At 49.1% G+C, this 12,628-nt stretch overlaps 1 protein-coding gene across 10 annotated transcripts in view; it reads right to left on the bottom strand.

The window, feature by feature from the left end:
* The window catches only part of REEP1 (receptor accessory protein 1), a 54,535-nt gene that overhangs the window by 18,170 nt on the left and 23,737 nt on the right, over positions 1–12,628 (bottom strand). For all 10 annotated transcript variants that reach the window (XM_084518004.1, XM_084518005.1, XM_084517996.1 and 7 more), the window contains 3 exons: positions 11,191–11,267; positions 9,210–9,330; positions 7,697–7,810 (listed from right to left, as the gene is read on the bottom strand). In XM_084518004.1, coding sequence (XP_084374130.1) covers positions 7,697–7,810; positions 9,210–9,330; positions 11,191–11,267 — 312 coding nt within the window. The remainder of the gene's footprint in view (positions 1–7,696; positions 7,811–9,209; positions 9,331–11,190; positions 11,268–12,628) is intronic.

Raw genomic sequence — 12,628 nt, 5'->3', positions numbered from 1 at the left:
CTTTCAACTCATTTTTTTCACCAAATGAGTTGCCTCATTTCTACTTGAGCCCAAATGGAAACACGACAGAAATTATGATTACAACCGAATCAGGACAGTTTCAAAGTAAAATGGCAATGCCATTACCAGCCCTTTCCCTGTCACATAAGCAGCTGCTGTATATGAAATCACAAAGATTTGAAGGGACAACACTGTGAGGGTTTGCCCTGCTGCGGTTATATTTTAGCAATAAAGTCTTCATCCAGCTGTAGAGACTATTATTCCACCATAAGACATGACTTATTAACAACAGAGAAACCAAGATCGAAACAGATCTAGCACAGCAGACATCTCGGACTATGTTTGGTGAAAACAGTCAAGTGGCACATCGAGAGCAGCTGTTTGGGAGATTTTTGTTTACCATCTTGTCCATGATCATACAGGTGCTCTTCCAAGTGCTACAGCCACAAGAGATGTCCCAGAGATTTTGGCAGGTGGGGTTTTGGTGGCAACAAGTGGGTGCAGGCGTGTCTTTCTTCCCTGTTCACTACAGGGTATCTGCTAGCAAACTCATCTGATCTTCTGCTCCCTAGGAAAGTTCATCCCACAGCAGAGGGAAAGACGAAAGTGGACTTCTGTAGGCTTCCTTCCTCCACCTCTTCTCCCAGGACTCACCAACCTCGTCATACACGGGACAGTTCCCTCTTTGCTTTGGTTTTCTCAGGGACAGGGGCAGAGAAGGGCCAGCCCTCAACGGTACTGAACAGGACAAAAGGCAAATAGTAAAAAATATCAGCTCCCAGAAACTGATGCCAGTTGGTATCAACCTCATTCAGATGTGATCTACCAAGGATATCAGGTCGTCGCCCATCAACACGTGGCCTTTTAAGCTGCACAAGCTTCTCTGGGATTCTAAGGGAAGTTAAAGCTCTCATCCGTCTGGCACAGTAATTAATCTAAAACTAATTTGGGTACGTCTCTACCTGCTTTGGTCACAACAGTGGCTGTAGTGTTGTGATGTTGTACCTTACATCTCACGCCTAGCACATTCTCTCCTTATTTTTGCTTTAAAGAGGAGGGCAAAATATCCCAACAGTGAGCTTTCAAAACAAGCTAACCTGCAGGCCACCTTCCCCTAAACACATCAGACTTATCTCCAGAAGTGATGTTAAATCTGCATGTCCAGGCCACAGACACTGACCCAACCAATATGGCTTGGGAAAGAAAATCTTGGAAGGATCCAAAATCTGAAGCCAGTGCTGCAACAGGCACTCTGAAAGGCCCTGCATCAGAAATAGCTGGCGGTGTCTTAATTACTTGGCTTCTATAATTAATCTCTGCACTCACGTTTGAAGTGAAACCTTTTAGAGGGAGATGGACTTAGGAGTCTGGAATAACTGGGTTTAAGTACAATAGGATTATGCATAGAAATTCCTCCACATAGGTAGGTAGCTTTACGTAGGCTCTAGGAAAATAAAATCAGGCACATCATTTGAAAACCTGCAATTTATATAACAAAGTCCCACTACCTCTGATCCAAATATAAACAAACAGCGTCTAGATTTTATCGTGCCGTCAGTCTGACGATCTGAAAGAAGTCTGTGGACATTATTTAGGCTTCAAAACAAATCTCTTAACTAGAGACTCCGTTCTGCTGCTGCAACAGCGTGGGGAAGAGACATGAATCGGGGATGAAAAATGTCAAGTCATACAAGAGAAGCTTTTAATGCGCTCGGTGTTAATACAGGAGGGCACCTTCTGGCATGTTAATGGACAGGCAAGGGAACACGAAGCCACACTCACTGCACGTCCAGCACCACACGAACCCTGTTAATGTTCCCTCTTTGCTGTAACTGAGGTTAGCAGTTCTCCTCCCCAGCAGCAGACGTGTCTGCATGCACGTGACAGCCACCAGCCTGCAGATATTCGCCACGAGGTGTGGCACAAACTCCTAGGACATGCTTGTGGAGGTGCTTCTCCACCTGTGGGCCAAGTCCTGGCCTCACTTGCTCCACGTCAACCCCAACCAGGCTGATGGGATCGCAGCAGCGGCAGCGCCAGGCTGCCTTTACCCATCAGTGGGAAAACAGAAGCAAACACGGCAGCAACAACCTGAGTTAGATGGGTTTTCCACAAACACAGCTCCCCGCCTGGCTGCTGGCATCTCTCTGACTGCCAGCAGAGGACCTGGAAGGCGTTTTGCTGATGTGATCAGGGCTTTTAGAGCACAGCACGCAGGATCTACCTACGGGAAGCGGAGCAGACAGCAGCTGGCCTCAGACCAGCCTCAGCTGGAAACAGCTCAAACCACTCCTACGGGGAGGCAGATGTTGGTTAGAGGTTAATGTAAGCACTCAGCAGATTACCTGCCCTTTTTTCTGGTCCAAATACAAGTGTAAATGAAGCAGCTGAGAGACCTAGCAAGGGAAAAAGAGAGCGAGTGTGGCAACAAACGTACACGCTTTGACACAAAGAGAGATTTTAGCACAAGGAACCGAGGTGAGGCGCGAGCACGAGGCTGGGCGCTGCTGTACAGGGACTTGCAGACAACAAGCAGGGACACCCAGCTGTGCACTACACCCCCAAAATGTAGGCTCTGCCTTCCTCGGCTCCCCCAGAGGGGTGAAGAAGCCACCCCACAACCCCAGCTGACTGGCTGCAACCCAGCAAGCGCGTTCAAAGAGTTCAGAAAATTCTAAAAGCAACGGGGCTGCTGCTTGTTGCACCTCACGGGTGCTTCCCAGCGGAGAAACCCCCAGCATCCAGCCTCCTCCAGACTTAAAATCATTAAGGACAGAGCGTGTTTATGACTAATTTAGGCTGGATTAGGTGAAGGATGCTCCGCAGTCATTTTAGACTTGGTGACTGAAGGTTTTTCTAAGAAGGAGGGCAATACTCGTGCCCAAGCTTACGGTGCCTACCTGCAGAAGGTCCTGCTAAGAGCAAACCCGCCGGCTTTGGGGGCTGAAGGGGGCAGGTTTTTTCTGTCATTGTCAAACCACACGAACACAAAGAACCTACAAGCAATGTCCTTACAGCCAGGGCCTGCATGCCGTGCCTGGCTGAGAGCAGCCGCGCAGTTTGGGGGTGCCAGGCAGTGCTGAAGACTCCGGAGGAAACCGGCTGGCTTTAAAGCTGATGGTGGAAACTCGACTTCATCCACCCTGCCTGTTGGCATTTCCTCTTCTGGGAACTGCTTGTCACTGCCTCTCCCAGCCCGGGCTCTGTATAAATTTGTTGTTTGGTCCCCTGCATTCGCTGGCTATTGTCTGCTCCTCGAGACACCGGCGTAAGAGCCAACAAGATGGAAAAGCTGCGATCAGCTGCTTGGGTTGTAGCTCTGCGTGGAGGTTTTATTGATTTGGGGGGGAAGTCAGTTTCTTGAGACTTCAGAGTGAAAAATGCATTACACAATAACAGGAACAATTCAGGAAATAGTGGTCAGTGGCAGCACGTTTCAAGAAAGTTGTGTGTTATTCCTCTTTGATGGTTTAATAGAGTTCAGCCATAAGATTGCTGATTTTGGACCCCAGGTGGAGATCCTTTAAAGGATGCTATTTTCCAAAGGAGTGTGCAGATAACACTGACAGGTCCACGCAGGTTTCTCAGACTCTGTACTCTGAACCACTCCTGACTTTTGCAGCTCTTGGCCCCGTTACAGCCCAGAAGCAGCACTAAGCAGGCTGGACAGAAGCGTCCTGTGACACATTGGGTGAGCAAAGAAACTCTCCCTGCAAGCAGTGGGACCTCCCTGTTACAAAATCCCATTACAAATCCCTTCTCTTACAGGGATGGATGCTCCCTGCCTCCCTCTTTCCCAGCTGAAGTATAAGTGCAGCTCTCCACTGCTGTGGCACACAGGCAGCATCTCTCTCCCACGGGTTTGGGTTTCCAACTCCCACCGTAATACTTCTGACTTTGGGTTTCTGACCCTATTTCCCAACGCAAGAAAGGCTCCTGGAGGGTTTCTCAGCACCGGCTGCTGTGCCAACACTCCCTGCCCTACACACAGGGGGGAAGAGGAAGGGCTGAGGAAGGTCAGGTATCAGGAACCATGGCCTTGTGATGGCTGCAGGACGTTTTCTGCAGCTCTCCTTTTTGAAGAGTGGAGCTGTGGCCAGTTTGAGGCAGTTCAAGAGTCGGGAACAGGGGAAAATGGCACTGACCTGTTTGGCTGAATTCATTTATCCAGGGTGAGGAATGAGGGAACGGGAGCTGGGAAAACCAGGACCTTAAGGAGAGGGTCGGTGAGCTGGGGAGAGTGTAAAAGTGGTGATGGGAGGGTTGTAGGGACAGAGGAAAGGATCTGTGCCGAGCACCTAAGCAGGGGCAAGGAGACAGCAATCTGATGCTCTGTCTGCTGGGACAGCACCAAAAATAGATTCTATAGACAGGGAGGGGAGCAGAAGGGAAGGGAAAGAAGCCTGCACTTGGCTAACCATGGTGGTGTTTAGGACAGAAAGGGGAAAGGGATAAGGGAAAGAGATAAGGAACGTGCACGTGGCTGCGCTCAGCTTGCAGCACCTTAGCCCGTGATAAATATCTAAGTAGCAGCTTTTCATGCATAGTGATCAGAGAGCCAGCCTCCCTGTGCTGCACTGGGGATAAAAAGGATGAAAACACAGGCCTTGAGCACAGATCTAATCACCAAAGAGAAGAGATCGTGGATCTGGATTGCTGTGGGAGCACAAAAAGTCAGGTAGTGCAGCTCGGAGAGACAGGAGAGGGCAGGGCTGTGCACAAGGGGAGACACCTCCAAGAACTTTAGACCTAAAATCATTTTAGATCCTTTTAGATTTAGATCCTTTAGATGCCTTTAGATCCTTTTACAGGTTGGCTTGTTAAAGGCTGAAACCCAGTGACTCCTCAGAGCTCACTTCCCAATCTACACCCCACACTTACCGGGGGTTGCTGGATACCTTTAAACCTCCCACAGGGAAAGCCAGGATAAGGCTTACCAATAGGATTCTCCTTCCCCCTCCCTGGAAACTTTTCCCAGCGGACAGCACCGCAGGCTTATTTGCCACCTGTCAGCTCAGAGTGTTTTCTAGATAATTAGCCCTCTAAACTTCACTCACGCAGGATAATCTCCCTCTGCTACACCTCCCTCTCAAGTGGGCAAGGAAGGTGGTGACATACATTCACCAGCAGCTGAAAAGAGTGAGAAGGTATTAAGGGTGCAGTGCTGTGAGCAGCAGAGCTGAACTGCCTCCTTCCCAGCGCCAGGAAGGGGGGATCTCGCTTTCCTTCCTCCAGCCACACTCCTGTCCCTTCCCTTCTGTGGCTCAGGCCCTCTGGCATCAGTCCACACTCGTGGGCTCCTTCATGTATTAAAAAAAAATCACTACTCCCTTTCTTTCTCTTCCTGGATTAGTTTTATGATACCTTAGAGATAACCTGAGGAGGTCCAAAAGGCTGGTGCAGTGACCCACTGGGAGCAGGAGCATTGCCCTGGTTTTTGGAAGAGGAGAGCTGTTAGATTAGCTCCCCTTGTCCCTGGAAGCACACCCTGAGGAGCACAGAAGCAAGAAACTTGCTGGAGGCCACGTGCTGAAGTGGTGAAAGAAGTCAGGAGTCCTGTTTTTCCTCAGGTATTCAGTCACTTAAATCTCAAGGCTGAAGCAAAGACGTGAACAGTCCTCGCTTTACCATAAAAATAAATTACTCAATCCAATGACTTCGTCTCACTCATTTTCCCATCCCCAAGGTAGTGTGCAGAAGAGATTCTTCTGGTCCATCACAGGCAGCAATATTTTATCTGTTTTCTCTCCAGTTAGGCTGGCAGATGTGCCACAGGAATCACAGCATGGGTTGGTTTCTTCCAGCAATGAAAGGGAGCTTCATTATCTCAAGCAAAGCAGCAGCCCCCTTGTACCCTGGAGGGTCTTCTCCCTTCTGCCCAGCTTCCTGCTGCCACCGGAGCTGCATTTCACGGCAGTGAGAATCTTAAGAAACACCAGAAAAGCAGAACAAAACAGAACAGCAGGAAGAAAAACTGTGATGCTGGCTTTTCTTTCAGGTTGAAGAGCTGATGAAGGCGCTGTTTCAGTCCCAAGATGAACAGGTGGGCACTGCGGGCCTGGACACCACTGAGTTTTGCATGTTTGGGGGCTACCCAACAAGGAATCAGTTTCTTTGGGATTCACACGTTGTTTCTCACTCTGTCCTGAAGGACAGCTCCAGCACAGAGAGTCTGCAGCACGCTGTAGGAAGCAGAGGCAGTGCTGCAGAGCAGGCTTCCCCGGAGCCTATTTACGTCCACGGTGTGACTTCTGCAGGTTTACATAACAGCACTGAAAGCACTGCTGCCACGGGGGCGTCACACAAATGGTGTGGCCTTGGGCACAAAGCACAGAGCTTCGCCTTAGCTCTGTGTTTATCCTACCTCTCAGTCCGGGTTTGGATTAGCCAGCAGTCCCCGTTTAGCAGAGCAACAGCTCAGAAGAATGAGCCAGGCCTGACAGCAGGGTAAAAGGAGGCAATTTGGGGCTTTTCTTTGGAACAGTTTTTGCATATCCTTGTCATCCTATGTGTTTATGGCATATCCCAGGGGCTCCCACTTCTATAACGTCTTCAGTTCAACACGCTTAATAGCCTGCACACATTTAGCATCCCAAGGATGTATTACTCATTTTTACAGGAGATGAGGCCAGGAAATACTAAATGATGTGCCCAAGGTCATACAAAAAGCATTTGGCAGGGGAAAAGAGTTTCCTTCAACTCCCATTCATGAGTTTTTCCTAATATCAACATCCATCTTGCCCGCATGTTTCTACAGTCCTTTTGCAAGGGGCATTGTATTTGCACAGGAACTCTCTTTTTTCAAGTTTTGCCCCCAAAACATCAAAGTATAACTGCTATAGCTGCACATCCACGCTCAGCCATGGTAATCCACGGCCAGAGAGCAGAACCACCAAACGCAGTTATCAATTCCTCGCAGCTTTTATGCAAAGAAGGAGATAAAAGCTGCTGTCTGGCTCTGGCTCGAAGCCAGGAACAGAGCACAGGATACGCCTCTTCAGATGAAGCCACTCTCCCAAAAACACCTAACCCCACGTCCCGTGCACTCTTACATAACAGCAGCACGTCTCCAGAGAATTATACACCGGGTTATGTCATGTGTAAACCCTGCAGCCTGTCAGTACCTGAATTAGAGCTCAGTAGATGCTCCAAGCTTCTCAGCAATTCAGCGTAACAACTGACAAACTGCAGGGCAGGTGGCCTTTCCCTTCCCCAGCAAGAGGAAAAAACTCTTCCCCAGGACAGGGTGCTGTGTCCACCTGGAGTCAGCATCTTCCACGCTCCTATTTTGGCAGTGAAAACTAAAAGCTGTGATGCACAGCATTGCTGACGTTGTCACCTGGGTACTAAATGCCACGGAATGTATAAAAATTCAGCAGAGGCCTGGAGCAGCCCCTGGCCTTAATCCTGCATTTTCCAGCCTCATGGAGGTTCCCTGAGCACCACCCTTACTTAAGTGTCTTTAGCCTAAGAGGCACCTGTGTGGCTGGTGAACGGGAGACGGGGAGGCACGATAAAACCAGTGACAGGATCCCCACCTCTGCTCTGTCTCCCTCTCCACACTGTGGCTGCCGTTGGCAATGGATGCAGATGAATTGGGCTCGATGATCCTCATGGGTCCCTTCCAGCTGCGGATATTCTATGATTCTGTGATTCTATGAGATGTTAACGCCTCCGTCCCGACCCACAACCTCACCTTGGAAGCTGCCATGACAGCCGCCGTGGCCGCGACGTTCAGGCCCCGCTTCCCGAAGTGCACGAGGGCATCGTAGCTCCGGTCTTTTGCCTGGACGAGGCAGTCATCGATCTCCTGTCACAGCAGACAACAAAACAAATAAACAAACAAACCGAAAAAAAAAGCACAAAAGGGACAAAATCAGAGTGGTCCCAGCCTCAGATCCTCGGCAGGGCCAGGTCATCTGTCATAGAGGTAGACATGCTCCATTTCCCCCACCTTGGGCAGAACGGGCCAGGGTGTGTTGTTGCCATTGGCAATCTATAGACTGAAGACAAATTGGGTTGCCCTGTAGTTAAAAAGGAATCACAATATGATGCTGGGCAGCTGCAGCTCTACTGCCCTGGGGCCAGGACTGATGCTCTCAGAAGTATCTGAGATCTCTTTGCACATCGCTGCAGTGTCCGGCTCCAACATGTCCATGGAAACGGGCGGTTCAGAGGTTCTGGATTTTGCTCAACATGCAGTGAAAGTCCCTGTCCTTGTTCTCTCCACCCCAGGGCCTGGATGATGATGGATGATGATGAGTTTCAGTGCTAAGCTACTAGATGGGCTGGGTTAGCAGGAAATGCAATCTGCAAGAAGCTCTTGGCTTCTTAGTGATCCCTTCCCTATTTCTGGTAGATAAGAGTTGGCAACCCAAAACGCATGAGCATGGTTTGTGAGATGCCTAAGCAGAAGTTCCCAGGAAGCAAAAAGGGGACTGATCCCCGCTGTTCTTCTTGGACAGGACTGAAATCAGCTGTTCATGTGCTGCTTATGGCTTAAATGGAGATCTTTCACTATCGTAGCTGGCAACGTGGGAAAGGGTTATTCACTTCTTGGCAGTTTGTACGTTGACGTGTGACTGACAGCTATCCTCAGCCCACGGATTCACGTGAGCCAAATGGATCTGCCTGACAACGTCCCGTTCACAGCCACAGAAGTCTCCTAGGCAGGCAAATGATTCAAGCTGTAATGCTCTGAAATTAATATTGTGAATTTCAGCAGGCCGTTTCTCAAACCAGGACCTCAACATGCTGCGTCTCTCCCAGCCAGGCAAGTGCTCGCTAAGCCCCTTTCTGGCAGGCTGGACTATTTTGTCTCGTTGCTGCACAGAGCTGGGAACAAAATAAAGGAGCCCTGGCTGCCAGAACCCTGCTTCTCTAAATCATTACGTCCAGCCACAACACAGCTCTCTAGCTATATTCAGCTAGTAGGTGCAAAGCAGCTCAGGAGGCGTTTTCATTCCCCTCCCTCCCAGCTTCTCAAGTGCCCGAAGATGAACTAATGCATGTGAGCGAGCTGAACAGATGCCAGTATTTATAAAAAAAAGCAGCAAAGGACAAAAACACCAACCAAAAAGAGATGATCAAATGACAGAGGAAGAGAATCAGCAGCTCCCAGTCCTTCAATGAAAATGAGTGATATGAAGATGGAGCAAACACACTGCAGATTGTTTCCACCCAAGCAGGACTTGGGCACCTGTGATTACCTTTTCTTTTGAAGACAGTGTTGGGTGAACAAATTTCCTGTACAGGAGGCTGGAGCCTTTTGTGTATGGAGACAGCAGCCAAGCTACAAAAGCTATTTTGAGCTCATAGTAGAATGGAAACCTAGAAGAAAAAAGAGCTGTTAATGTCCTCTCCCAGTTCAACCACTGCTCTTGATTAGAGATGCTCGGCACAGCCCGGTGGGACTGGCCAGGCTGGTTGTGGGCAGCTTCTGCTCACCAAAGAACCCAAAGACCAAAAGACATCCTCTCACCTCTGCACACATCTCAGCTCGTCCTACCTTTACTCAGGTATCAGAGAAATTAGTTCATGGTCTGGAAGAGACTCCACAGAGAGCACAGATGCTGCCTCCATAGCATTGCCAGAGGAAGCACCGAGCAAACCAGCAGATCAGTATTTCATTGAGATTTTTATGCACCTTTCATCTCTCTGCCTTTCTGCTTTGTCCTAGTTTCAGCTGGGATGGAGTTATTTTTCCTCATGGTAGCTGGCACGGTGCTGTGTTTTGTATTTAGGATGAAAATGGCATTGACAACACACAGATGTTGCAGTTGCTGCTGAGCAGTGCTTACACTGGAGCAAGGAATTTTCTGCTTCTCTTTCCTGCTGACCCAAACTGACCAAAGGACTATCCCATATCCCACAACGTCACGCCCAACAACAAAGCTGGGGGGATTTGCCTGGGGACTGGCTGGGCTGGTGGTGAGCAATTGCATTGTGCATCACTTGTTGTTGTTGTTTTGTTTTGTTTTGTTTTGTTTTTTACTATTTTTTTTTCCTTTTTCCTATTACCTGTCCTTATCTCAACCCACGAGTTCTTGCACTTTTACCTTTTTCACTTCTCTCCTCCTTCCCACTGTGTGGGGAGCGAGCACACAGCTGTGTTCAACCACAACTAAGCCAGCTGGGCCACACAGCATCCAGGCCAGACCCACTGGGCCTCTGTGATGCTCTGCCACGAGCATGGACCTGGCAAATTGCTCTTCCACCTCCGTGGGGATCTCTGTGGCATACTTGATTTCACAGGCTGAGCAAGACCCCTGTCATTCCTCCAGAGAGACCCATATCGTACACCCTCCAAAAAAAAAAAGACTCCAGATGAGCACAGTGGAGGTAGATAAAGAGCCAAAAATGTCTTATCTCCTCTCCAAGGGATCTGACATGCTGCCAAGTCCCCCCACTCCCCGGAAGCACACAGTGTTGTGCTGGAACTGCTCTAGGTGAGGGCCACGCACCACCCTTAAATCTTCAGCCTCAAGCCTCCTGAGCTCGCTGGTTTCCCCTAGCTTAGAAGATGCTCTGCTAAAGGGCAATGAAGCAAACATTTCCAAGCTTGAGCATCCAAATTTAAGGAACTGAATCTGATAATTGGGCATTCGTGTGCTCTCACCCTGACGGAGGTCACCAGCATCTCTCCACTGGCACCAGCGAGCCCTCGGCAGTAGGGACTGTCACTGCTCTCCATCAAACTGTAAACCCAGTCTGCCCAGGGAAGGGCCTGACAAGACATCTGAAGAGCAACAACCCATGCAGAAAAACCTAGACACAAAGTCCTGTGCTGCAGGGCTGTTTCTGCCTGATCCCAGAGTCAGTGTAGTTACTGTAGGACACATCTGCCTAGGTTCAGAACTGTGCCTGTAGCTAAAGCTACGGGTTTTTATGTGATGATCTCTGCAAGCATCCAATTCAGCCATCAGATGTGCCTCTGACAGAGACCTATTTCCTGAAGCCAGGGGACGGAGACTCCTGTAACGATTTCTTGGGGTTCTACCCTTTTTCTTCCATTTCATGACAGCACCGAGAAAGCAAACGTGGCTTTTCCAGAGAAAACACCTCTGTGCACCCGAAGGTGCTACTCCCATGTTCAGGAGACAGTGAGCTCTTGGCCTCTCGTTTTCCCTTACAAACATTTCCATTTTCTTTTCATCTCAGGTTAAAGACTCCTTCCCCTGTGGTACTCACCAGCAAAGAAAGATGTCCGTGAAGGTCTCTGCTGTTGTGAAGAGCGCAAATATGATCCAGTACATCATCCATTTGACCTGGTAGAAGAAAGAGGCAGCTTTCAGTAACAATCATTTTGCCCCACGACCCTCTAAGCATCTTGTACAGGCACAAGTGCAGAGACCAACCTGCACAGAAGAAAAGCTTTATATTTATTAATCCCTAAGGACTTGAAGATGCCGGGGTTCCCCCACCTCATAACACATCAGATTTCCACGCAGACCCTTGGGAAGGAAGAATCTGGCCTTTAGGACCGGTCTCATGACAAGGAGGACAGCTTGACACACCGAAGAGTCCCTACAGAGGAAGCTCCTCTGGCCAGGAAAGAACCACAGCCCTGTCACAGGGCATTAAAAACCTCACTTGGCTCATCTTAACAACAAAGCTTAGTACTAGGGTGTGGACTAAATTGCAATTAAGACAAAATGTACTTACTGACATAATATCTACAGGCAGGGAAAAGTGTCCAGGAGGAGGCAGAGAGACCCAGCCCATGACCCAGGGCTCAGGAGCACAGTGATGGGAGCACAGCTCACTGAGTTAGCATGCAGCAGCTGAGCAGTGGTGCCTGCCCACACACATACCCTTAGCAGGGGCATTGCAGGGACAAGAGCAACTGCTTCAGCTTAAATCCCCTGCTCAGGGCTCAGGTGAGAGCATTTTGCCTCACACTGGTGGCAAAAGCACACGCTGCGCTGTCACTGTGCTCACCCACTGATAGTTCAAAAAGCTTTAATTGTCTGCATCTCCAAGGAAAAAATAACTGTTGTTTCAACATCATTTTAACTGAAATTGTTGTCTAGTTGGCTATATTTCAGAATAGATATTCCTATGGAATTTTCTGTTTTAGTTTTTAAAAAAAAACACCACCCCAACATCAAGTCATTCTTGTTTGGAAAAATGAGCTGTATAATGAGAGAAATGCAGCCAGGATTCCTGAGTGGCTTTGCAGCAGTATCAGAAAGCTTAAGGGAGCAAAATCCATGACATCCCTGAATTAGAGAACTGCAACGTGCTACCTAAGGCTGGGATAACTGCAGTAAAATGAGGGGAGGCTGGAAAGCAGGCAGTGGGTGAGGGCCACCTAAACCAGGTGCTGCTCTGGGGAAGGACACTTGAGAAGGCAATAAATCTGAAACGGCTTGCCCCATCCCCTGCCCTGATGTGGGGGCAGTGCCTGCAGTGTCTCTCCATCTGCCTACAAGTACTGAAATTATTCCCTGAGCACCGGTCACCCAGCTGTACGCCCGCTCCCCCTGCATTTATATTTATATTTTGATATTTATATTTAGTGTTACAGCAGTGGAGTGGCAGTGCCAAACGCATGGGAGAGTTGTGTTCCCAGGGCAGCTTCTGCCAGACTTTTTACATAACTGTGAGTCCCTCGAAGCCTCGCTGC

The sequence above is a fragment of the Aythya ferina genome (assembly GCF_964211825.1).
Source record: "Aythya ferina genome assembly, chromosome: 4".
Taxonomy (NCBI): Eukaryota; Metazoa; Chordata; class Aves; order Anseriformes; family Anatidae; genus Aythya; species Aythya ferina.
The sequence above is the reverse complement of the archived record's forward strand: the minus strand, read 5'-3'. Positions and strand labels throughout refer to the sequence as shown.